The sequence below is a fragment of the Eptatretus burgeri genome, chromosome 13 (assembly GCF_056783735.1).
Source record: "Eptatretus burgeri isolate ZD-2024b chromosome 13, Ebu_testis_v1, whole genome shotgun sequence".
NCBI classification, from domain to species: domain Eukaryota; kingdom Metazoa; phylum Chordata; class Myxini; order Myxiniformes; family Myxinidae; genus Eptatretus; species Eptatretus burgeri.
In genome coordinates this window covers 73,922,784-73,948,515 of record NC_140973.1, presented here as the reverse complement: position 1 = coordinate 73,948,515, position 25,732 = coordinate 73,922,784, and the positions used below count along the sequence as shown (strand labels likewise).

Sequence of the window (25,732 nt, the reverse complement as noted above, 5' to 3'; positions counted from 1 at the left end):
GTGGTTGAGATCGCAGTTGTATTGAGCTGCCAAAGTGCCATGCGGAGCGTGGAGAGAGATTCTCAGGGCATGGAGGAAGAGCACGAGGGAATCGAGGAGCGTATTTCTGCTAGCTGTAGCATGTTGAGGGTCGAACTGAGTGGCAAGAGTTAATTTGGAAAAACGTTTACTCTTTCTTTTTTTGTGAGCTGTAAATAAGCACCACTTTAATGCGTTGATGAGAATGGGGATGAACGAGACAAAAGGAAGGGGAGGGAAACGAGCAGGAGCGTGGAGGGGAGTGGAGGTATGGCAGGTATGGCAGAGTGAGAGGTGTGTGGAGGAAGAAAATGTACCAAGCCATTTGTCAAATACTCAACTTTCTTGTTTGAAAATGATGCATGAATGCCGAAAGCACGAATTCCGGAAGGCTAATCTGACCGAAGGCAATCTCAGTTCATTTCACAAGGCTCGCAACAAGTGTGTGTCCACTCTCAGGAGAGTCAGAAAACATCTGTCCAATCTCAAGAATGAACTTTCAAACTTGTCTCCCTCTAAAACCTGGTGGCATTTTCTTAAGTCTTCTCTTATCTCCGCAACCCCTTACTCTCGGCACACATCCTTCCCTGTTGTACCCAACTGCTCCTGGACGCTGTCTTTTGCACCTGAGAAGGTGGAGAAGGTTCTTTCAACCCTCGACTCTGACTATGCAACTGGACCGTGGACGGAATCAACTCGTGTCTTAAAACACCCTGCCCTGCTGCTCTTGCACATCCTCTCTCTACTCTGTTCACACCAGGTCACCTTCTCTCTGCTTGGAAATCCGCCAACATCATTGCATTCCATGAAAGGTGCAAAAACAGACCCACTTAACCACAGACCTATCCGTTTACTTCCACTCATCAGCAAGGGCATGGAATCCATCATTGTGGTTGATTTGAAATCCTTCCGTTTCTCCAACAACCTCATCTCGGATCACCAAGTTGGTTTCAGACCAGGTCACTCCAACTTGGACATGTTGCTTCTACTCACCCAACAATGGATGGAGGCCCTCAATGTCAGACATGAGATCAGGGCCGTCTCTCTGGACATATCTTGTGCTTTTGATACAGTCTGGTATCCCGCCTTACTCTCCAAACTCTCTGCATATGGCATCCAAGGCAAACTTCACACATGGCTTACTGACTTCCTCTACTCTCATAGCCAACATGTGGCTCTCAACGGAATTGTTTCATCTCCTCTCCCTGTCAAGGCTGGAGTGCCTCAAGGCAGTGTTCTGGGCTCAATCCTATTCCTGATCTTCACCAATGATCTCTCTGACTCTCTGGCCAAATCCTCTTTATATATTTGCTGATGACTCCAACCTCTGCTGTGACATCCCTCATCCTTCAGACAGGCAGGCTACAGCCTCTTCCATCTGTTTAGACCTTTTAAAAATATATCACAATCTGGTTAAACACTTGAAATATGCCTTTCAATCTTGACAAATCTCACACTCTCATTATCTCTCTCTGAAAGGACCATCTGGCAAACCCTATCATCCACTTTGTTAACAATCCTCTTGAAGAAGTCCAGACATTCAAACTCCTTTGTCTCACCATCAGCCGCGACCTTTCTTGGGGAAAACCACGTTTCAAAGAGGCCTCCAAAGCTAACCGCCAACAAAGTCCTTCCTTGGCACACGTGAACTCCTATCCACGAACTGTAGCGGGGAGGATGGGAAGGAGGGGAAGGAGGGGCGGGGGTCCTTTTTGGAGCTGTCAAAGCAAAGTCCTAAATCGTTCACATGTGAACCATTCACGGCATGAGCGAATATTTGATGTTAAAAAGTAAATCGTTCACGAGCGAATTCGACGTTTCATTTCTTCTTTCTATAGTATACGACGTTACCGCTATTGTCGAGCGAGCTTGGGTACGACGCAATTCGAGCACGATGCACCTCCACATGGAGGAATGGTCCCGGGATGACATGAAAGGGTCACATGATATTCTCAGTTGTATCAGCGACAGATTTTGGGCGTGGGGAAATAGGGGTACGAAACGCGTCTGAAATACACGATAATTTTCGTTTCAAAGTTTTTATTTAAGAAAACAGCCACGAATAGTGATTGGAGAAACCAAATTTCTTCATTGAACCAAATCTGAAACTCTGTTGCACTGGACTAACCCAAACAGTTAAGAATCACAGTCAGCACTGCAGCTGGTTTCTGGTTATGTTTAGGTGCAGTGTTGCCTTTAAAAAGCAGTTGCATCCGAGCTCGCAAAAGCACTCGGCAGTTGTGGCAAAACATGACCTCAAGATGTTGCTCACAGTGTCGGAATGTGCTGCCGTAATGGGGCTCACAGGATGGCCTAGAGGTACGCATACTCACCTCTAAGCTGTCGAGTCTGGGTTTGAATCCCGACCCGGCGAGAAACTCATCCCGGTGATTCACGGGCAGTAATTCATCAATGTGTGTGCCATCCCTCCGATGGATGTTAAACGGGCATCCGGTCTGCCAGCATTCGTTGGTGGACCTTAAATATCCCATGGTGTCATTTGTGAAGAGTAAGCAAGCTATCGCCGTGGGAAAGCTATATTGTTTCATGTCGGTAATATTTAGACCTTTTCAAAATACTACCTGTATTAGACCATGCCGGAACCATTAACAAATTCCAAATCCCTGCCATAACCAGCAGAGGGCATTGCATCAGTGACACAGCCGTGCTCTCAGCCAATGATACTACCCCACAACCTTGTGCTACAAATGAACGAAGAGGCTGCCTTAATCAGGAAACATTGAAACGATCAACTGTTGCCACACTCGTACTTCAAGTTTTGTTCAACCCAATACAGGGATTGTTGTTTTTTTTTTTTAAAAGGAATAATCAGACATTCCTGTTTGTTTGTGCATGCGTGGTATGATAAGTAGAATGCTTTCAAATTTTTGTTTTCAAATATTTTATTTTGCAAGATTAGCCAACGTTTCATTGCCCATAGGATAACGCGAAGTTAGTGAATTCACCTTTGAGCTGCTTTGTCTTTTTCTATTCTCTACCTGACAATAAAAGCCTTCACCTGGTGCCTCGCATCAAGGCTATTGCATCAATGAGTACACTCTCCTTTGGAGGATACATTCGGCTGGCTGTACCATCAGCTCGCATTCACTTGTGGTTGCTGAAAATGTCACACTATTGTTCAAAAAAGAATAGGCCATCATATGCTGATTACCTGGCCAAAACTCCTAAATGACTGTCCTGTTCGGTTCACTATTGCTTTGTCTCCATGGTCATGCCTCTAGAAATGATGCAACCGCATAAATGAATCGCCAACATTTGCAAAGACTGGAGGATTCAATGTTTGTTCCAGATTTGTATTCACTTGATGATGGTTCTCCTTCCAGCCTTCTACTTCCTGGGGGGTCTGTAGATCTGCAGAAGTCGGAATATGCTCGTGCAGCCAAATTTCTCTACCATCTCGCCATAAAGGTAAGCCGTCTGGCTGACTGCTTACTTTGAAGGTTTACTCGTAGCTATAGATTGTGATAGAACTGGCACGCGCGTTTGAGCTATCTACCCTGGGTTGGAATATCAAACGAGCTCGAAACTGTCGCCCTGAGGTTTTCCATGCAAGGTAACGCGTTAAGGTTTGCGGTGTTAATCTGGAGGACCAGTCTTTTAGCGTTGGTGGATCTTGAATATCATGTGGTGTCTTTCGTGAAAAGTTAGCGAGTTATCGCTGGCACCCTCAACAGATTCCAAACCTGTGCCACAGTCAAACGTCAGCCTTGGCCAGCGAGTTTTAGAAAGACTTGGACTGGAATTGTTCCTGCTGACTGACCCCACGAGGTGGGAATAATTAGTGCCGCTGAAGAAAAGTTTTTGTTGGTTGTGACACCAACACTTTGGTTTATATTCTGATTCCCTTGATTAACCAACATGTTATCTTTGTCTTTGAACTGTGCACACAAATCATCGTGGAGAGAACGAGGAATATTACAAATGCATTGTTTTTCTACAATCTTCTTTTGTATACAGTATTGAGGCTCATGGAGGAGCGGGAACACAGAACTGTCAGGAGGTAAGAGTGCAGTATAAAGAGGGAGGTGGAGTGGGGGGGGGGGCACACCAAAGGCAGGGTTGAAGAGCAAAATAGAGGGAGACTTGGAGAAATAAGGGATGTGGGGAGGACACACGGAGTGAACAAGATGGATCCAGCCACAAACTCTCAATCACAGAAGTGGAAGAAAAAAAAAAAACTGGAAACATGGAAAGAGGTGAGCTTGAGATGGTTAATGGTGGTAGAAAATGTCATAGTTGTGGATGGGGGGATGATCTGAGATGGTGGTGGCAAGCAGTCTTTAAGCTGTGGAGGGAAGATTAAGATTGAAGAGACTGAAGAGCTTCGTTATACAGGTGGGGGAGGGGGGGAGGAGGGAAAGAGGAACTAATGAGTAGAAGTGAGCAGTAAGTGGATTTTGGGAGTTTCACCTGAAGAGGGTTATTGGCAGACCATGTGTGTCCTGCAGAAACCGGTAGGGGGGTGGGGGTATGTAAAGGGCAGTGTGTAAGATCAAAAAGGAGGTGGGAGAAGACAGACAGACCACTGTGATGTGAAAGTATTAGTCGTGCTGGGACTTTGTCGCAAATACGTGGTTCGGGACTGGCTTGGTAATTTTTCCATATAATTTGAAAAAAAATCACAGAAGAGAGGGTGTGGCAAGCCTAATTCTGCGTTGCAATGATAGGAAGAGCCGGCATCGAAGGATCAAAAAGTGATGTCGCTGTGGGCGCTTGGCCACCACAAGCCAGTTATCCCTGTGGTGACTTTTCTGACACCTCTTGCTGAAAACACAAAAAGTCAGAAGGATCGCGAGGCCACGCTTTCACGGTTTGTATTCGTACAGAAAATCATGATCTAGCGAGCTTTCACCCTTCTACTCCACAGGAGGTTTCCATTCTCCCTGAGCTCACCTTGGGACACCTGCGTTCCCATTTCACAGGCGTACTGCCTCAGTCAAACTCCCCGCCCGGAACTGTTCCCGGAGCGGGTCACCACAGCGCAGTGAGTCTTGAGTTGCGCACAGCAAAGCGTGCACAGCATGTGCATGTCGAGCCTCAGCGTCTTTGCTTGGCCAAGCAGATGTAGCATTGTCCAATAAGGATGACTGTTTCTGACTTTCATAGTGAGTTGCCAGCCACATGTCAGCCATACCTTATATTTGTCTTTACTATGATTATAATCAACCTCGTTCATATTTCATTACTTTTTTTTTAACCTAACTAGTACTGTTACAAATACTAAACAGTTGTATGACAAAACAATATAATAACCAAGTGTGTTCGAGATCATCAGTCTCATTGATTGAAGCAAAAGATCACAATAAAATACTGAAATTCTCATTTTCATCTGAAGATATTGTTGTGAAACTGGTGGTCTCTGAAGACCTTCAGCTTCTCCACGAGTTGGCCCATGCAGATGGTTGATTAAAGATTGTAGCACAAGCCAATTGAGTAAGTAAATCGGATTCCAAATGGCATGGACCGATTGGCTTCCGGTAAGATGGCCGTTCACCCAGAGCCTTTTCACTTTCATTCAAGCATGAAAATGATCGTGTGCCAGCGAAGGAATCCAGGGGCAGTTTAGAATTAAACATTTAAACAAAATTAAAGATTTTTTAAAATCATGAATAACAAGGGAAAGACATCTCAATTTGGTCAATAACTGCATCCCTAACCCCACGTGTGCTTAAACACATGTGTGGATAAGAGTACACGAGGGAGAGAGAAAGAGAAGAAAATAAAGTCAACATGGCCTGTTTCACTGAAGGTCCCACCAGAGAGTCTGCCATCGTCGCTCTGGGCCTCGTCATGCAGGGCGACTATACCTCCTCACCCGAGAAGGTCGAAACAATTCTGTCCAACCTCATCCTTACCTGAGTAACAGCCACGGGTAGCATCAGCGTCCATATTCTCCAATCCTGCTCTGCTCTCGTTGCTTCTCCTCTGTATGCTCTATACAGCCTGCCCTCCTCCAATGGCTACCTACCTGGACGTCAGCAAACATCACTCCCGTCCACAGGAAGGGCACATAAACGGATCTTCCCAACTACAGTACAGTAAGCTTGATCCCATTTACAAGGAAAGGAATGCAATCCATCATTACTATCGAGATCGAGTCTTCCCTATTTTCAAATAACTTGATCTCTAACCATCAGTTTGAATTCTGTGCTGGTCAATCGATGCTCGACCTGCTGCTGCTCCTGTCTCAGCAATGGTTGGAGGCCTTCTATCTCAAACATGAGGTCAAGACTTTCTCTCGACATATCTCAGGCGTTTCACAGACTGGCACCTTGCTTTGTTTGCCACGTTCTCTGATTGTGGCATACAAGGCTACCTTCATTTCTGGATTTCTGACTTCCTCCACCCACATAGTCATTGTGTTGCTATCTAAACAACCTGCTCCTTTCCTAGTAAAGACTGGAATGTCCCAGGGCATGTGATGGGTCCAGTCTTGTTACTCATCTGCATAAACTACTTTTTCCGATGCTCAGGGTCTTCTCTTCTTTTTTTGCAGACAACTCCACATTATGTTGTACAGTAGCCTGAACCCATTAACAAGCAGTCAGTAGCTGCGTCACTTTCCGCTGATCGAGAAATAATTAAATGCTTGTCTGATTAATTGTAAACACGTCCATTAATCCGAAAAAATCTCAGCCTCACCCTGTCACTTCAGAAAGGTCATCGAACAAACCCATTTGTTTATTTCCCTGGTCAACTACTGAAAGGGATTCAGTGTCTTGTACTTGTAGGCCTTACCTTCAGCCATGACCCCTCCTGAGCTGCCCATATAACAAAGCGAGTCGCAAACTGGGCATCTTCTGCTGTTCCAAGTCTCCTTGAAAAATCAGAATTGCTTTGTCTATAAGGCCTTTGTCTACAGCTCAATGGAGTACTGGTCTCCCCTATAGGCAGCAGCTCGAGCATCACATATGTCTCCTGGTTTCTGTGGAATCTCTACCTCTCAACACTTTTGGAATCTCCCCTGATGAGGCAAAGGCACATAGTCAGTTGCTGTCACATTGTTGGCAGGTTGGTGGCCTATTTTTGTGTTTTTACACATGTCCCCTGGTTTTGTTCCCGATAGTCTCCCAGCCTTCTGACCCTCCCCAACAACTCCAGGAAGTACACGTTTGAACAGAAGCTCCCTATACCTCTCCTCCCTTCCTGTTTCAGCTTCCAAAAGCCAGACTGCACACCTCAGCTATTTTTCTTTTTTTCATAATTTCTCCCATGTATGGAACCACCTTCCAGAGGCTGTGTTCTGTCCAACTCTTCCTTCCCATCTTATGTCATCTCAAACCTTTACCCACCATCTTTTATCTCCCATTAACCATTCTGAACCCAACACTCTTATTTGCAGGCAGCAGTGTTGCCTAACTTCCTCTCCATCCTCTTTCTTCATTTTCCTGTCTGTTCATTCCCTTGCTTATTGCGTTCAAGAGTCACCCCCACTACCCTACCTTGCTCTTCCATGAGCCTCAGTCTTGTAGAATAGAGGTGCGTGCATGCGTGTGGGTTTTGTATAGTTTTTCTATTTTTATGTAGTCTGAGCTGTGTAGTTTAAGAAGGCCTCATTGCGGACATTATGGCATTTTGATTTGTTGTTGATCTGTTGTCCTTGGAGTGACAGTCTTCACGGTCCATCTTGCAGGCTAACGATCGAGGAGACTACTTTCCCGTGTGGGGTACTTGTCTTGGATTTGAGGAGTTGCTGGTTCTGGTCGCTGGACATAACATGCTGATTAAATCGACCGGAACGACCAAGGTTGCTTTGCCAATCAACCTGACGTCAGGTGGGTGCTTTCTCAATCACAGAGCATCTTGTTGAGCTGGCAAGATAGTCTAGATTCTAGAAGTATGCACACTAGCCTCTGAGCTGTCGAGCCCGTGTTCGAATCTTTTACCCAGCTGTAAGCTGTCATCCTGGTGTGTTGCAGGCAGGGTGATTTGTCAATGTGTGTGCCATCCCTCGGATGTACATTAAATGGGTGGTCCCGTCTGTCAGCAGTAGTTTGTGGACATTAAAGATCCTTACGGTGGCCTTCGCGAAGAGTAGGCGAGTTATTGTCGGCACCCTGGGCAAATTCCAAATTCCTGCTTTAACATACGGAGGCACTGCATCAATGGCACAGCTGCTCCCCCAACAAATTATGCTACCCCCAGCCATGTCCTGCATATGAAAGAAGAAGAGCATCTTGCTGAACACCACTGGTAGATTTTTGAAGAGTTTATATTTATTGAACATCACCTGCTCATTTTTTGGCTATCAGAACTATATTTTGTATCGTCCAAATTGATTAGCTTAACGGTTAATTGGTTACAACTCGTAACAACTTTCCCTTTATTACACCAGAAATCTAATGGATCATGGTTGGACATGCACCCTGTATCTCAATGCAGGTGCCGCTAGAAGTCGCATGTATCACGATTTCCCATTGTGGCTGCTGCAGGCGATGACGACGGAACCTCTAGCTGCATTCAGCCACATTTTGTGTCTCCCTTTGGAGGTCAGAATATGTGCATGTGCATCTTCCTTCAGTCTCCCTCCTCCACTCTTTATCCACTTTTGTCAGAAATGGTGGGTGGTGGGGGGGGGAGTTCTAGACCACTCACGAGAATGTGTTGGCTCATCTGGTAAAACGAGTCTAAAATCTCAGATAACTGAACCAGCTTGGTGAACACATTTTAGCAGTTAGGCCATAAATCTCCTTTTGTACTTTTTAAGAAGCGATTAGACCATGGGTGTTCTGGAGCATCTGGCCCTCTGGCCAATCTTGGGAGGCTCATGCTCCCATGTTTTGCATAAGCTCATCTGCCTCTAAGTTGACCATGAGCCTCAGCCTTCCAAAACACCCACTTTTCACGTCACAATTCCAGCAGCCTCGGTTATCCGAAACACCCCTTTTCATACTACAACTTGTACTATTTACATGTCGAGAAGAATAACGAAAACATAAACTATATTTTGGACATTTACACCTCTGATGCACACTTGCCTCCAAGCTGTCAAGTCTGGGTTCGAATCCTGACCCAGATATAAACTGTCATCCAAATGTTTCACAGGCAGGGGGATTCATCAATGTGTGTGCCGTTCCTCGGATGGACGTTAAAACGGGCGTTCTGTCTGCTGGCATTCGGTGGTGGACGTTAAAGATTCCACGGTGTCCTTCATGAAGAGTGGCGGCACCATGAACAAATTACAAATTCTTTCCCTAACCAGCAGAGGGCACTGCATCAGTGGCACAGCCACGCCCTCAGCCAAAGATGCTACCCCGCAGCCTTGTGCTGCAAACGAACATAGAAGAAGACTTCCTCCTCTCTGCTTCACACCATTGTCCTATATTATTAAAAACCATAATTTTCGTTCTATTGTTAACCTACTCAGAGAAAACTGTCAAAAGAAATGAAGTCACGTTTAGTGTGAATCATCAAGCCTCGTGATACAAGAAAATATTGCTTTGAACATGTTTTTTGTCATTGTCGGTGGTGCACACACTCGTGGCTGCTGGTTGCATCATTGGTTGGGGACTCGGCTATGCCGCTGATGCAGTGCCCCTATTATCAGTACACTGGTGCTCATTTCGCTGACTTCAGAAGGATAACAGGTTGAGTCAACCCCACATGGTGTTAGCTCAGCAGCCAACGGGGCAGGAACTCAGGACCTGAGAATCCCTAGCCAGCCACCCTAACTGCTAAACCAATGCCTGGCTTATTGTCGGTGGTTACAATTACATTTTTCTTTCCATTAATTTACAATAACTGTACTTTGCTCAAACGGGAATTGAATTTGCTTATTTGTGTTAAGTAAAAAAAAAAAAATCCATTGAAAGTTTACATCTTAATAACTATGGAAATCTAATAACAATCATAAGAGCATGGAAACGTGTTCCTTTCTGCTGCAGGATTCTTGAGATACCGACTACATTCCATACTCTACAGTCAACACCAAGCAAAGTTTGTCTTTTATTGGTCCTTGTTCATTTTCTCACAGAAATTGGGGAAAAATATCATGCACGACTTTCACTTTTATATTATACAAGGATCAACATTTTAAATGTGGTGAGATCATTTTGTCAGTTTCTCACATAAACGAGCACTTGTTAAATCCCTTGACAGATCAAAAATGATAATTCACGTTTCTACTGTTACTTGACTTGGTGACAATGCACTTTTGATCATGTCATATAATTAATGTTGAATTAAATCATCTTTTCTTTGTATGCGGTGTTTCACAAAACCCTAAAGTGAACCACTCCATCGATAGATCCGAAACGGCAGGCGGGTGAACTCAAAACTTCCAAAGTGAAAGTGAAAGCAGTAACTCAACACCTCTGTACTGCACGGTACATAACAAAGCAACTTTATATGAGTTCCCCCTTCTTCCCTCGACTCTGCTTCCCATTTATATATTCTCAAAGAGAGAGCATTTATGAAGTCTCCTCACCCCCTCCCCTTTCTACAAACTACTTGCATTCACTAGATGATTATTTTAGAGTTGTTAACTCGAGCTGGTAACTCAGACTTCAGTGAAACTCGAGTCACTTTTTTTTATTTTGTAACTTGAGACTTGTTTTTGAATTGAAAAAAAATAAAGGACTTCATTACAACTCTAGATTCTACATCCAGAAGTAATCAGAAATCTTTCTACACAGGTTAAAGTTTAATTACAATGATTAACTTGTCCCTTTTTTACTTTAGTCCACTTTTAGAATCTCCATTCAACAAACCTTACACATTCATAAATAATTTGTTCGTAAACTGGTCAGCCTTGCGGAGGTATGCGCTCTCTCGTTCCATATGTTTTTGTGTCGCCGTGATGGTGAAATACACCACCCAGCACAAATAAGCTGTGGCACTGAGGAAGAGGTGCGTGTTGGTGTTAGCCAGCAACCACAGGGTGTGTAAACTCTACCTCTTAAACATAAAGCTTGTATATATATATATATATATATATATATATATATATATTTTTATGTCTGCACATGGGATGGATCCCAATACCTGCTTTAAGTCTGCAAGCATGCCCCACTATCCTTTGTCCATGTTCTATCCTTTTGCAGTTTCAAGGAAGCGGCACTTGTTGGTATGACTTGACCGGGCAGTTGTTCAGCACCATGGTTATAACAAACATTCAGAACATGTTTTCATCGATGCATATTCTCCATACATTCACAATTCACATTGCTGTAAATTAAGCCAGATATAAAGAAAGATCGCTTTGTCCTGGCAAGATGAACGCAGATACAAGGCTCCATGTTTGAAAATCCTCGAAATATGGCGGACATTGCCAAAATCAATTATCTGAGACCTCAAAAAAACAATTTTATTATTCCCTCAGTTTTTACATCGCTCTGGTGGTGAAATACACCACCTTGGGACACCATTGAGGAAAGGGTGTGGAGACATTCAGCAGTGAGGTTTGCTTGGATCCACCCCTTTGGAACAGTCAGGGGAAGAGGCTCGGAGAGATGGAACTTATGTTTCTTAGAAACTGAATTTAGGTTTCTTAGAAGCAGAATTTAGGTTTCTTAGAAAAGGAATTTCGGTTTCTCAGAAGCGGAATTTAGGTTTCTCAGAAACGGGATTTAGGTTCCTTAGAAACTGAATTTAGGTTTCTTAGAAGTGGAATTTAGGTTTCTTAAAAGTGGAATTTAGGTTTCTCAGAAACGGAATTTTGGTTTCTTAGAAACTCAATTTAGGTTTCTTAGAAGCGGAATTTAGGTTTCTTAGATGCGGAATTTAGGTTTCTGAGAAATGGAATTTAGGTTTCTTTGAAGTGAAATTTGGGTTCCTTCGAAATGGAACTTAGGTTTCTGAGACAGGGAATTTAGGTTTCTTAGAAGTGGAATTTAGGTTTATTAGATGCGGAATTTAGGTTTCTGAGACAGGGAATTTAGGTTTCTTAGAAGTGGAATTTAGGTTTCTCAGAAACGGAATTTTGGTTTCTTAGAAACTCAATTTAGGTTTCTTAGAAGCGGAATTTAGGTTTCTTAGATGCGGAATTTAGGTTTCTGAGAAATGGAATTTAGGTTTCTTTGAAGTGAAATTTAGGTTCCTTCGAAATGGAACTTAGGTTTCTGAGACAGGGAATTTAGGTTTCTTAGAAGTGGAATTTAGGTTTCCTAGTAATGGAATTTAGGTTTCTTGGAAGCGGAATTTAGGTTTCTTTGAAGTGAAATTTAGGTTTCTTTGAAATGGAATTTAGGTTTCTGAGACAGGGAATTTAGGTTTCTTAGAAGTGGAATTTAGGTTTCTTCGAAGTGGAATTTAGATTTCTTAGAAATGGAATTTAGGTTTCCTTGAAGTGAAATTTAGGTTTCTTCGAAATGGAATTTAGGTTTCTGAGACAGTGAATTTAGTTTTCTTAGAAGTGGAATTTAGGTTTCCTAGAAGCGGAATTTAGGTTTCTTAGAAGTGGAATTTAGGTTTCTTAGAAGCGGAATTTAGGTTTCTTAGAAGTGGAATTTAGGTTTCTTTGAAGTGGAATTTAGGTTTCTTAGAAATGGAATTTAGGTTTCTTCGAAGCGGAATTTAGGTTTCTTAGAAATGGAATTTAGGTTTCTTTGAAGTGAAATTTAGGTTCCTTTGAAATGCAATTTAGGTTTCTTAGAAGTGGAATTTAGGTTTCCTAGTAATGGCATTTAGGTTTCTTAGAAGCGGAATTTAGGTTTCTTAGAAGCGGAATTTAGGTTTCTTAGAAGCGGAATTTTGGTTTCTTAGAAGTGGAATTTAGGTTTCTTAGAAATGGAATTTAGGTTTCTTAGAAGTGGAATTTAGGTTTCTTTCATAGCATCGCTATCTCTCTTGGAGCCTGTTATGTAAATGGTTAGTAATCTAAATTCAATCAACGTATCACAAAGGAAAGATTCCAACTTAACACGCAAATTTGATTTGGCTCTGTTGTTAACGATGTACAACCTGGGAGCAGCTATGAGAATGTAACATTTACTGTTTGTTTTCTATATTAGCTTATAAGTTCCAGATCCACCCCTTAATGTTTATCTCCGACTTAATCATAAACTCCACCTTTAAACGTTGCCTAACAATCCATTAGAGGGTAAAGAATAGTTTTATTTTATAACTTCTGACTTATTTACTTTAAAAAATATTATAACTGTAAACTTAAGTAAGGAGCTCGTTCTCATCACTCATTCTTCATTTATGTGAGTTATTTAGCTGCTTGCACAATGCAAACACAATCCACTTCATGAAATATAGAAAGTTTAATATTTGTTATGTCTACATGTAGGATGCACCCCAGCTTCTGCTTGCAGTCTGCAAGTATGCCTCACTTGTATACTACATATAATTTCTGGTGTGTGTGTGTGTGTGTGTGTGTGTGTGTGTGTGTGTGTGTGTGTGTGTGTGTGTGTGTGTGTGTGTGTGTGTGTGTGTGTGTGTTATGACGAAAATTAAAAATTTTCATCATATGTCGGTCTGTCTCGTTTGTGAGTGCGATAACTCGCGAACGTTTTCAGCTATCTTGGTCAAACTTTACCAGAGGATTCCAAAGGACAAAAGTGAGGCTGTCAATGTTTTTTGATTTTATATGTCAAAGGTCAAGGTGCCAGTGACATAATTTGCATAAAACTGAAATGACCAAAAGTGTTTGCGCGACGTGACGTCAAACTTAACACAAATTAATTGGAAAACATCAACTACAAATTCCAAGCAGATTTGATAATCCGATCATTATTGAAACGCAAGATTTCTGGACGGGCGAGGGACAGATGACTCATTTCAAAAATGGCAGCAATCCATTGACATCCAAGTCGTTTCCACGGAAACGAAGTAGCCCATGTTAAAATATAGGTTTTTTTTTTTTAGAGACAAAAAGAAGATGATAACTCGGAAATGCTTCAAGATACAGGTATCAAATTGCAACTTTGTTCAAAGGTCAAGGTGACATTGATGTCATTTGCATGATTTTCATCATACCTGTCAGCCTACCACCTGATGCCTTCTTGTTCTGTCTGTCTATTTGTTTGTTTTTCGGTCAATCGCCTACAGGTCACAATTTTGGACCGATCTTCACGAAGCTTCACCAGGTGGTAGAGTTCATCATAAGCAAGAAGCCTATTGTTTTTGAGGTTAAAAGGTCAACATAGGCCAAAGGTCAACCACTTTTTCAAATTTCTAAAATTTTCAGTTTTCATCCGATTGACTAGAAATTTGAACAGCATTTGCACATCAGGTCACTGAATTCAACCACCAATTATTTTTGAGGTCAACATAGGCTAAAGAGTCAACATAGTCCAAAAAGTCATCATAAGGCAAATTTTTTTATATTTTCATCCAATTGATTTGGAATTTGAAGAGGATTTGCATATTTGGTCATTTAATTCAACCACCAATTATTTTTAAGGCCAACTTTGTTTGATGGATTTCACAAGTATCATGTTATGCACGACATCTTTCTTGTTTGTTACTTGTGAAAATCAAAGATTTTTCAAATATATTGGTTGGTCTTCTGCGTTATTTTGTCTGTCCATCTGTTTGTTTGTTTATTTGTATGTTTAATGTTTATCGCCTTCAGGTCACAATTTAAAACCGATCTTCATGAAACTTCACTACCTGGTAGAGGTCATCATATGCAAGAAGCCTATTCTTTTCCCGGTCAAAAACTTAAGTGAAATTTATAAAATCCTCAACTTTCATCCCATTTACTTGATATTTGAAGAGGATTTGTATATCAGGTCACTAAATTCAACAAACAAGTATTTTTGAGGTCAACCTCGGCCAAAAAGTCGACATCGGCCAATCTTCATCCGATTGACTTGAAATTTGAAGAGGATTTGCACATCAGGTCACTGAATTCAACCACCAATTATTTTCAAGGTCAAATTTATTTGATGGACTTTGCAAGTATCGTGCTATGCATGACATCTTTCTTGTCTGTTTGTACGTCAATTACCTATAGGTTACATTTTTACACCGATATTCATGAAAGTTCACAAAATGGTAGAGTTTATCATAAGCAAGAAGGCTATTGATTTTTGAGTTCAAAATGTTGTTACGGCTGTGGAAATTCACAAACCACCATTCAGGGCCCGTAGGTGAGATATCTCTGTAAGTACATGTGTAGTTAGCCCAAACCCATTGTATAGAGGGGATTTATGTGATTCATCTGGGCTGCGACGCTTTGAGTCAGTCGTTTTTCTGTTCTATCTTTATTTTGAACCCACCACGTCTCAACCGCCATCACACAACAACCACGCCACCTCCACCATCTACGCTCCCACATCATCGCATCACCGCCATTCCCAAACGGCACCATAACCATCAAACCACTACTGAAAACCCTCCACCACCTTCACCTCTCTCCTTCTACGGCCATTCCCGCACCACCTGTGAACATTGAACGTCGGGCTGTCTCGGGCCCGTTCGGCGATTGGTGCCGAACGCACCGAGCGCAAATAGCGGCCTTTCCGAGGGAAAATTCGGATCAAAAACGCTACACGCCCACTTTTCCACCATCCAATTAGCGAGCACGGGGCGGCTTGGCCCCGCCTCCAGGCGCGTGTGTGTGAAGTTGATATATGCAAATTCTAGGATCAGGGGAGATTCACGCCCCCATTTCCTCCAACCAAAGGGCGAGCGTGGCTCCGCCCCCGAAGTCATTCTGATCCGAATATTTGCATATTAGCTGTTCCTGCCAGCCTATAAGAAGGCGGGCGCAAGGCGAATGAAGAGAGTTGGGTTCTGGAGTCGCCGAGAGAGTTTTAGAAAAGAGAGTCGGGTCGGTTGGGTGAGGAGAGTGCGGAACGGAGAAGAGTCGTGGTGGAACTGCAAGCAAGGGAGCTCGGGTCCGAGGCGAGAAGGACGGCGGTCGGCGACGAGGTTACGGTGTGGGGAATCGCTCGTCTCGTCGCGGGACCCAAGCCAGCCAGCCATTCTCCTCCCCCAGGGCATCAACAATTTCCCCTTTCCCCCGCGCTGAGATAGTGCAAAAGGGGGCCCCGTTCCCACCCCACTCCAAACGTCGTGCCAACGAAACCCGCCAAGGAGCACGGAGTCGGGGCACAGCCGCGCGGCCACATTTGCGGCTCGCCCACCAACGCGTCACGAGGACGCGGGTAAGACCCCCCCGGTCTCGCGGACCTGGCCGCTCCTCCAGGTCACACGCACATTTGGCCTACAGGCCTGTCTGCCCCCTTGTCTATGAGGGTGGCTTCTTTTCTTTGCTTTTGTGTCAGTGTGTTGGTGCCGTCTGTAAAGTAAAGCTGTATAAGTGTTGCCGTGTGTGCGTGTAGTCGGTATTAACTCTGCGTCGTTGTTGCTTTTTTTGTTTTAATTGCTTTATGTGCATTTTGACTGTATGGCTGTATATACGTGCTCTCCGTGTGCCGGGAAATAAATGTGCATTGTGTGAACTGTTTTCCCGTTTCGCTTCGTCTTTTCCTAATTGAATCTCCATCCTGCTTCACGTAAAGGGTTCGTAGTGAGTGCAAAACGCCCGGTAAATAATCTGAACCGTCGAGGTCGACGATAACACCGCCTTTTGTGACCTGTGTCCGGAGTCGACCTGTGGCGAGGTACGATCGCCCGGTTTACCATCGGCGTGGGTACTTAGGTAGGTCGAGTTTGGCGAACAACCCTATCCTACGCGGGTGGCCGATTGGCACGATTGTGGTGAGGTCGAAAGGCCCACCCGTGACTGGCTCCGGGCGATAGTTCCCGGAGGGTCACGACTGAATTGTTCGTCCGGTGGGCGACGTGCCGCGATCCGAGTTACGTGGCCGTTCGCACGCCGGCGGGCGCAAATTCGCAACAATGTCAACAACTTGTCAAATTTCTCAAATCATAAATTTTCATTGGATTGACTTAAAATTTGAACAGTATTTGCACATCAAGTTAGTGAATTCAACTGCCAATTATTTTTGAGATAAACATCGACTAAAAGATCAACATGTCCAAATTTCTAAAATCGTCAATTTTCATTCGATTGACTTAAAATTTGAAGAGGATTTGCATATGTGGTCATGGACTTCAACCACCAATTATTTTTATGTTCAAGTTTGTTTTAGGAATTTTGCAAGAATCATGCTCTGCACGACATCTTTATTACCCTTGCCGATGGAGAGGGTATTGCGTTTGGGTCCGTTTGTTTGTCTTTCTCTGTCTGTTTTATTTGTTTGTTTGGCCGCACAGAACTTATGGGTTTTTCTGCGCAACTGCTTGTCGGATTGAGACAATTTTCACCATTGGTGCGACTACTCATGTAGAATGTTTTTATGATAATTATGATGTCATAGGTCATGTGGTGTGGCAGCCATGTTAGAACAAAAGAAAAACTTTGGACCTCCATATCTCTGTAATGGCACAAAGGAAATAAATTGAAACTTGTCACATGGCAAGTAATCCTCATGGGGAATGTTTTTTTTTTAAATGACGTCATAGGTGCCTTCGTTATGACGTCATAATTACATATGTAGAACGCCGTATCTGATCAGTATGAAAATTTTTGAGGGTCATCTCGGAATAAAATGGTCCACCGAAGAAAAAAAAAAAAAAAAATTATGACGTCATCGGTCACGTAATTTGGCAGCCATTTTTTTTTTTTTTTTTTTTTAAACAACCTTCAAAAATCTTCTCTGAAGTGGCTGAACAGATAGATGCAAAACTTTACACGTAATGACCGCCTATCCATGAGGAACTAGGTTCTCACACATGATGTCGTAGGTTCACATGGTTTGGCAGTCATATTGGATTTACCCGAAAACCGATTAAAAAAAAAATCTTCTTCTCCAGAACGGCTGGACAGATTGAGGTGAAACTTCACACAAATGTTTCCCAAGCCATTGGTGTACAAGTTTGTTGAGGAGTAATTGATAGGTCACATGGTATGGCAGCCATATTGGATTGAAGAAAAATATTAAACAATGTTTTCACTGTAACCACTTAATCAATCAACGTGAAACTTCACATTTACAATCTCGTAGTGATAGGGAATATATGTTTTGAATTTCAACTTGATCAGACGCTTGGTCTGTCAGCCAGAATTATTTAAGTTTTTTGATATGGGTTCTTTTTTGTTTGTTTATTTATTTATGTTTTGAATAAGGCTCACTTGACTGTGCCTGGATTGGTTTGAGGGTAGAGGAATTTCACCTGAAATATGAATCAAATCCAGGTTCCTCCTGATGATTTCATCTTTGCTTTTTGCTTGTTTGGGTTCCTTCTGATTACTCCAATGCAGGACTCGTACCTATTTGGTCTTCCATTTGATTTGAATTGAATTAATTTTAATCCTATTCTAAATTCAATTGAAAAATAATAATTAAATGTCATCGATCAGGATCAGGTCTTCGATCAAAGTGGGACGTCTTGGTATCCTGTCACTATCAGCAGTTATAAAGTGGCAGTTCTCATTAATTCATTTTTTCGACTCATTAATTGCATAACACACCAGAACACAAACGGCACACAAAATACACCGCAGAAAAGAAGTCCTGGTAAGGGTCTGCAATCTCTGATTGCTCTTTTTCTTGTTGTTTGTTTGACTCGATGCATTCCGAAACGGCTGGACAGAATGAGTTGAAAACTGATGGTTGTTGTATTTGGTGTGTGTGCACTGGAATGCTTGAGATAACTAGTGGTAGTACTTGTAGAGTGTACGGGATGGTTTTCAGGTGTTAAAAACAAGACTATCGAGTTACCCTCTCGATGGCAACTATGTCCCTCGGATGTGGTGACCAAAACTGCATGCGATATTCCAGATGAGCCCTCACTAACTACCTGTAGTTACAGCAACCTCCTTTGAGTTGTAATTTATCCCTCAGTTGGCTTACCTGGTTCAGGTGTCCGAGGTTCCGGACTAATTTTACCAGCTTGGCTAACGCACGTTTGTGAGTAATCCTGAACCCCCCTTTTCCTTCTAATGCTCTCTATATACATCAATTAATTCCTACCTGTGCCTCAGGTATTCCAAAAGGATGAGAAATTAAAGAAGTTTTACCGGCTGCTGTCTACAAACAAGGATGAAAACGGTCTGGAGTTTGTCTCGTCAGTTGAAGGTTAGCTCTGATCATTGTCTGTTTTGCTGCCTTTGTTTGTCTGTTGCCAAGCTTTGGTTGTTCATTTTTTTTCCACTGGTTATATACAATATGAATTTCACACAAAAAGTTATGGACGGATTCGGACTAAACTTGGTGGACAGGTTGGATGTGTGATTAGAGACTCATTGATGAGATATTTGGTAAAGATACAGATCTGAGAATTTTAAAAATCTTTTTAAGTGATTCTTCACCATTGAGAGATGGGGCCCAAAAACTATATTTAGCACAATGTTTCGAAAAGTTGTGACAAGTTATGACAAAACTCGGTGGATGAGTTAGTTTGGTGACGAGAACAAGCCGATCAGATTTTGGTTCAGGTCTGAATCCAGATCCGGCCCTTCGGTGGAGATACCAAACGTAAACTGTTCAGCCTGGCGGAGGTATGCGCTCTATCAAGTGCTGTTCTAGTTGCTTCTTATTCTGATTGATGCATCATGCTACTAACATCGTTTTCGTTAACAAAACCTTTGGGGGAATTTTTTTTCTCAGCAATTGAGTACCCATTCTACGGTGTACAATGGCACCCAGAGAAGAACGCGTACGAGTGGAAGCCCAACTCTGGATATCCACATTCACATAATGCTGTCCGGGCCAGCTTTCACTTTGCAGAATTTATCGTGTGTGAAGGTACTTTGAGCCGCCCGTGTCTCGTGCTTGGATGTACGGCCAGAGTTTAGAGTGGTTTTGTTTTCATCATCACATGGATCTCGTTTGCAGATTTTAAAACTGTGGATAAATAAATTGGACGTTAAATATGAATGCTGTTTTATTCTGTTTGTTGTCTTTGCCGTGAATGCGATGAAACGATAATCGTCACATAAAAGCCCGTACATGGCATCGGCGAATGACAAAATTTGTCGTTTTATCCATTTATTTATTCTTACTTCTGTTAATCTGTGATGTTGTTGCAAACAGCACGAAGAAATCAACATAGTTTCGAGAATGACGTTGAGGAGACGAATGCCCTGATCTACCAGCACCGTGTCACAAACGCCGCCGCGTTCTCCTGCTTCCAGCAGGTCTATTTCTTCGACTGATGTGACGTCTCATTCCCGCACACAAGCTCAGGAAGGGAGAAAAGCAACCACTTAGTGCCACGTCCACCACAAAACGTCGCACGTTTAAAATAGTTCTCTCAAGGCAATCGTTGCTTTTGAAAGAACGAACTTTTCCATCAGAGTGATTTATTTATACAATTCATTTTGAAACGGTGAATATATTGAGTAGATGTAAAGTTGTGGGGGGGTTGTGGGTGTTTGAAACTACAATACGTTCTCGAAACGCCAAACTTGGGCGCCTTCTTTAATCCATCTTGCTTTCTTCGTAGTTTGAGTACTGCTTGAAGCAAGTGTGGGCTTTTCCTTGAGATTGCGAGCTTGGTCGCTGCACTTTCCATGAGGTCATCCAATAGATGATTCTCTCGGATGAACTTTTGTAAGGTAGACTGGATTCGGAAACCATGATGTACTTGGATTTGCTTGCGGAGCAGCATTTCCTCTTGTAGGTCGGTGGGGAATTGGAGATGTAGCGAAGAGGTTGTTGTGAACCCCGACGGGGTTCCCCCCCCCTTTGTTTCGTCATTGCACTTGCACTGTATGTGCTTTGTTCCCTCGAATTTATTTCCATTCTAGTTTTTTTCAAGAGTTGCTTGCTTTAAACCGGTCAAATTATAGGAAGCTTTAAACTTTTGTGTACATTTAGCACAGACTGTGGTAAATGTTTATATTTGCTGTATGGTTTTGTGAGGGTCACTCCATTTTGTTACTTTTTCCTCTTGTAACGTCTTGCGTCCTCAGCTGGAACGAACGAAAGACGTCTTACCTGTATCCACACACTCATATAGGACACCATATGTGATCGCTGTAGGTTCAAGTTCCGGTGTCGGTTTTACATACTTTTCTTTTGCAATAACTGGAACACGTTGGACCTGACATTACTTGTATTTATCTGAACAATGTCGTTTTTGTTTTGTCTCCATTGTTATTTAACAAGGGGCTGGCAGGTTAGCTTTTAAGTATGCGCATTCACCTTTGAGCTGTCTCGCCTGGTGTTTGAATCATGACACCAGTGTAAACTGTCACCCTGATGTTTTGCACGCAGGGCGAGGCGTTGATGTGTGATGCCGTCCCTCGGAAGGACATTGAGCAGGGAGACCCATCTGCCAACATTGGTCATTGGCGGACGTTAAACATCCCATGGTGTCTTTTTCAGAGGCGGGCGAATTATCGCCGGCATCCTGAGCAAATTACAAATTTCTGTCCGAATTGCCTTCAGTTGAATGATAGGCCTGGTCAGCCTGTTTGTGAATGACTCGGGCAATACTTTCCATGGCTGACCCTCAAGGTGAGAATAATTGGTGCCATAGTAGTAGTAGTAGTAGTAGTAGTAGTAGTAGTAGTAGTAGTAGTTATAGCAGCAGAACATTGTTCTTTAACCATTTACTGGTGAACAGTTCAAACATGTTTCATGTTTGATTTATTTATTACATATTTGCTTTTAATGGAAAAGGAAAAGCAAAAAAAAGTCACTTGCTCTTCCTGCTGGTGTCCCTTCCGCTGTTCATTCTCTTATTCTCCATCATCAGAATTTGGTGTTTCTCTTATTAATTTTTGTTTGTTTTTTTTCCTTGTAAAAGCTTGATTGTCCCAGGATGAAAAACTAAATATATTTATGAAACACCCTTGTTCTCTACTTTCTTGAACTTTTCACAAGTTTAAATTTGTGTTCAAGCCTGCAGCGTTATTTTTTTAACCTTGCATACGTGAAGTGAAAAGCTGAGTTAACAAATTGGTTCACTTTGTCTGTCTCTGTCTGTAAACATCAGTTTATGATCAAGGAACAATTTACTTTCAAGTGATGTTAGAGACAAGGCTTCATACACGAGAAAGGAGGCGGTTACGAGGAGATATGATAGAGATGTTTAAGATAATGAAAGGTAGAGATAAAATAAATCTTCTTCTTCTTCTTTCGGCTGCTCCCGTTAGGGGTCGCCACAGCGGATAATCCGTATAGTGATTTGGCACATGTTTTACGCCGGATGCCCTTCCTGACGCAACTCTGGTCGCCTCTTACAACACAGGGATATGGTACACCTATTTTAACCGGGGTATACACCGGCCCAGTACACTGGTACTCACTTCGCCGACCTCGGAAGAATGACAGGCTGAGTCCACCCCCTGGTGTATTAATTCAGTGGCCCAACGGGGCTTGAACTCAGGACCTTTTGGATCCCAAGCCGCTGCCCTAACCACTGTGCCAACACCAGGCTATAACCACAACCATTGGTCCAATCTAATTGAAACTTGCCAGGTATATTGTGTGTGTGTGTGTGTGTATATATATATATATATATATATATATATATATATATATATATATATATATATATATATATATATATATATATATATATATATATATATATATATATATATATATATATATATATATATATATATATATATATATATATATATATATATATATATATATATATATATATATATATATATATATATATATATATATATATATATATATATATATATATATATATATATATATATATATATATATATATATATATATATATATATATATATATATATATATATATATATATATATATATATATATATATATATATATATATATATATATATATATATATATATATATATATATATATATATATATATATATATATATATATATATATATATATATATATATATATATATATATATATATATATATATATATATATATATATATATATATATATATATATATATATATATATATTCATGCCATTTGTCTGTCTGTCTGTCCCACCCTTAAACATGAAAACACTCCTCAGAAAGAAAATAAAATAAAATTAAAAGTTGCTTCAAATTAATCCAAACCAATGAGAAAATTATAATATTAAAAAAAAAAAAAGTTGGACACAAGAGATTGCATCTTCATGCGTATGAAGTGCAGATCGTGCAACGTTTAGAACTGAAAACTTCCCCAGTGGATAGACTGGACATGGTAGGGCAATCCCCTGGCCTCCGCGGTCTCCCGATACGACGCCCTTAGAGTACCACTTTGGGGGGGGGGGGCGGGGGGGAGATCAAGGATTGTTACTGTTGCCGACATTGAAACACTTCGTGCAAGGATAATCAATAGCGCCAGCAGTGTGACGAGGGATATGTTGGCAACACATGGATTATTGCTTGGATGTGCTACGTGCCACTAAGGGTGCACACATTGAGGTGAACTGAAGAACACAAGGAATTTTATTAATTATGTGACAAAATGTAAAACAATGCATCATTGTATCTCTTGGTTTGTTTGCAATATAATTTTTAAACTGGAACAACACTTTGTGGACAGTCTGTACTTCATTCCAAAGCTGAAAATTATCTTCATATACTCCATGGTGAGTTTACCCAATCAGATTTTTTTAATAAATCAATAAGTTGTTAAACTAATTTTCCTCTCTTCTTTTCTTTAAGCACCAAGTGCATAAAATTACAACTCAAGACACTCCTTATTGAACCTCCAATTTTTGAGCTCTTTCAAGCAATGCAACAACAAAAGGATGACTTCTTTTTCTTCGATCGTGGTATTTTTAACCACGGGCTTTCACCAGTCATACCATAATTATAGAAGGGTCTGATTGTTTGTATGACTTCTATGCACTCCTGAACGACTGGATGAGTTTAAAATTGGTGATTGTACTTGGATGGGGAGGTTTTAGGCAGTAAAGAAATAAAAATAATAATAATCTATCTATAATTCCAGCAATCTCTGTGTGTCGTGTCTGCGACTGCTGTTTCTCGACAACCACTGGTCCGATCTAATTGAAACTTGCCAGCTATATTGCTGGGGTCCTGTGGATGTGCCTTTTCAAGGTTTGATATTAATCGGACAAGTGGTTCCCAAGTTATGGCCATTTATTTACCAAACCAATGACAGGACACGGTGCTATGACATCACAATTGACGTCACAATTCTTTTTTTTTGCACGTATGGCCATGCACTAGTCTATCTATAATTCCAGCAATCTCTGTGTGTGTGTCTGTCTGTGACCGCTGTTTCTCGACAACCACTGGTCCGATCTAATTGAAACTTGCCAGGTATATTGCTGGGGACCTGAGGATGTGCCTTTTCAAGGTTTGATATTAATCAGACAAGTAATTCCCAAGTTATGGCCATTTATTTACCAAACCAATGACAGGACACGGTGCTATGACGTCACGATTGACGTCAATTCTTCTCTTTTTTTTTCACGTACGGGCCTGCACTAGTACCGTGATAATAATTTCAGTTCCAGGGCTTCAGGGTAGAGGTAGCACCCCAAAAAAACTTACTTTGTAAATGTGTATCGTATCGCTTCGCACTCACTTTCCCCCAACCATTTGCTATTGGAGACCAAGCAAGGCAAACAAGAGAAAGTAAACAGGCTCTGGGAATTTGCCCTGCATGTAGGACTGAAAATTAACACCAACAAAACAGAGCATGAGACTACATGCATCAGACAACAACATTATCATGTGCAATGACTCAGTCACACAAGACATTCACAAATTTACATACAGATTGTCTATGGTCACTGAAACAAGGAAAAGGGGTGGGGTGTCAGATGTTCTACAAAGGATACAGAAAGCATTAAAGTAGCATTCATGAGGACGAGAGAAATGTGGAAGAAGAAAATAATACAACAATCAGGTTTCAACGGTTTGACGATCATGTAAAATCAATTCAACTATTTATCTGTGAAGCAGGGAAAGTAGCCAAAGTCATTGCATAGATATGAGAATCCTTTATTTATATCTGCCGCAAAACTATTTTTGCAAATCTCTGGCTGGACTGAGTGAGCAAGAAGAAGGTAGAAAGGAGGACTTGGGGGGGGGGGGGGGGGAGAGACACATAATGGAAGGAATAAATAAAAATTAGGTGGTGGAGATGAATCGAGCATATACTGCATACAGAAAACAACTTCACAAGAAGAGTGATAAGCCAGAAGCCTGATGGTCAAAGGAGGGTTGGAGACTAACAGATACCTGGCAACGTATGTTGGAAAAGGAACTGATGGACTTAGAAACCACCTGAATGGTGATCAGTCAGAGGGCCCAAGACAGACTAAAGGGGCACAAGTTCTTCAAGAGGCTCCATGTGCTGTCAGGTACGACAGGATCGCAAATAAAGCAAGTGAGTAATGTTCCCTGTAAAGGTTTCAAAATATATATGGCAAATCTTTACTGTTAAATCTGATAAACGAGAACAGCACTCGGTAGAGTGCATACCTCCACCAGGCTGTACAGTTTACGTTTTGTATTCCACTGATAGACCAGTTCTGCATCCGGACCTGAACCAAAATCGAATCTGCTTGATGTTATCACCTACCCACTCATCTACCAAGTTTCATCCAAATCCATCCATAACTTTCTTAGATATCCTGCTCACAGACAGACAGACAGACAAATAGGAGTGAAAACATAACCTCCATCCACCTTTGGTGGCAGAGGTCATAATCAAACAGCGAACTACTCAGTCGTTTTGAGCAAGCACTACTTTATCAGCAGATCGTTACAGAATTTACATTTGAACTGCATTCACTTGTGAGCAAAGGAAATTCTATACAATTAAAACGATTTTCAGAATTT

At 41.7% G+C, this 25,732-nt stretch overlaps 1 protein-coding gene across 2 annotated transcripts in view; it reads left to right on the top strand.

Annotated features, from left to right (window-relative positions):
• Positions 1–21,762, top strand: part of GGH (gamma-glutamyl hydrolase) — a 32,395-nt gene extending 10,633 nt beyond the window's left edge. For both annotated transcript variants that reach the window (XM_085853037.1, XM_085853036.1), the window contains 6 exons: positions 3,363–3,447; positions 7,673–7,814; positions 8,422–8,528; positions 18,944–19,037; positions 19,569–19,706; positions 19,995–21,762. In XM_085853037.1, coding sequence (XP_085709163.1) covers positions 3,363–3,447; positions 7,673–7,814; positions 8,422–8,528; positions 18,944–19,037; positions 19,569–19,706; positions 19,995–20,116 — 688 coding nt within the window. In that variant the 3' untranslated portion in view covers positions 20,117–21,762. The remainder of the gene's footprint in view (positions 1–3,362; positions 3,448–7,672; positions 7,815–8,421; positions 8,529–18,943; positions 19,038–19,568; positions 19,707–19,994) is intronic.
• The last annotated feature ends 3,970 nt before the right edge of the window (positions 21,763–25,732 follow it).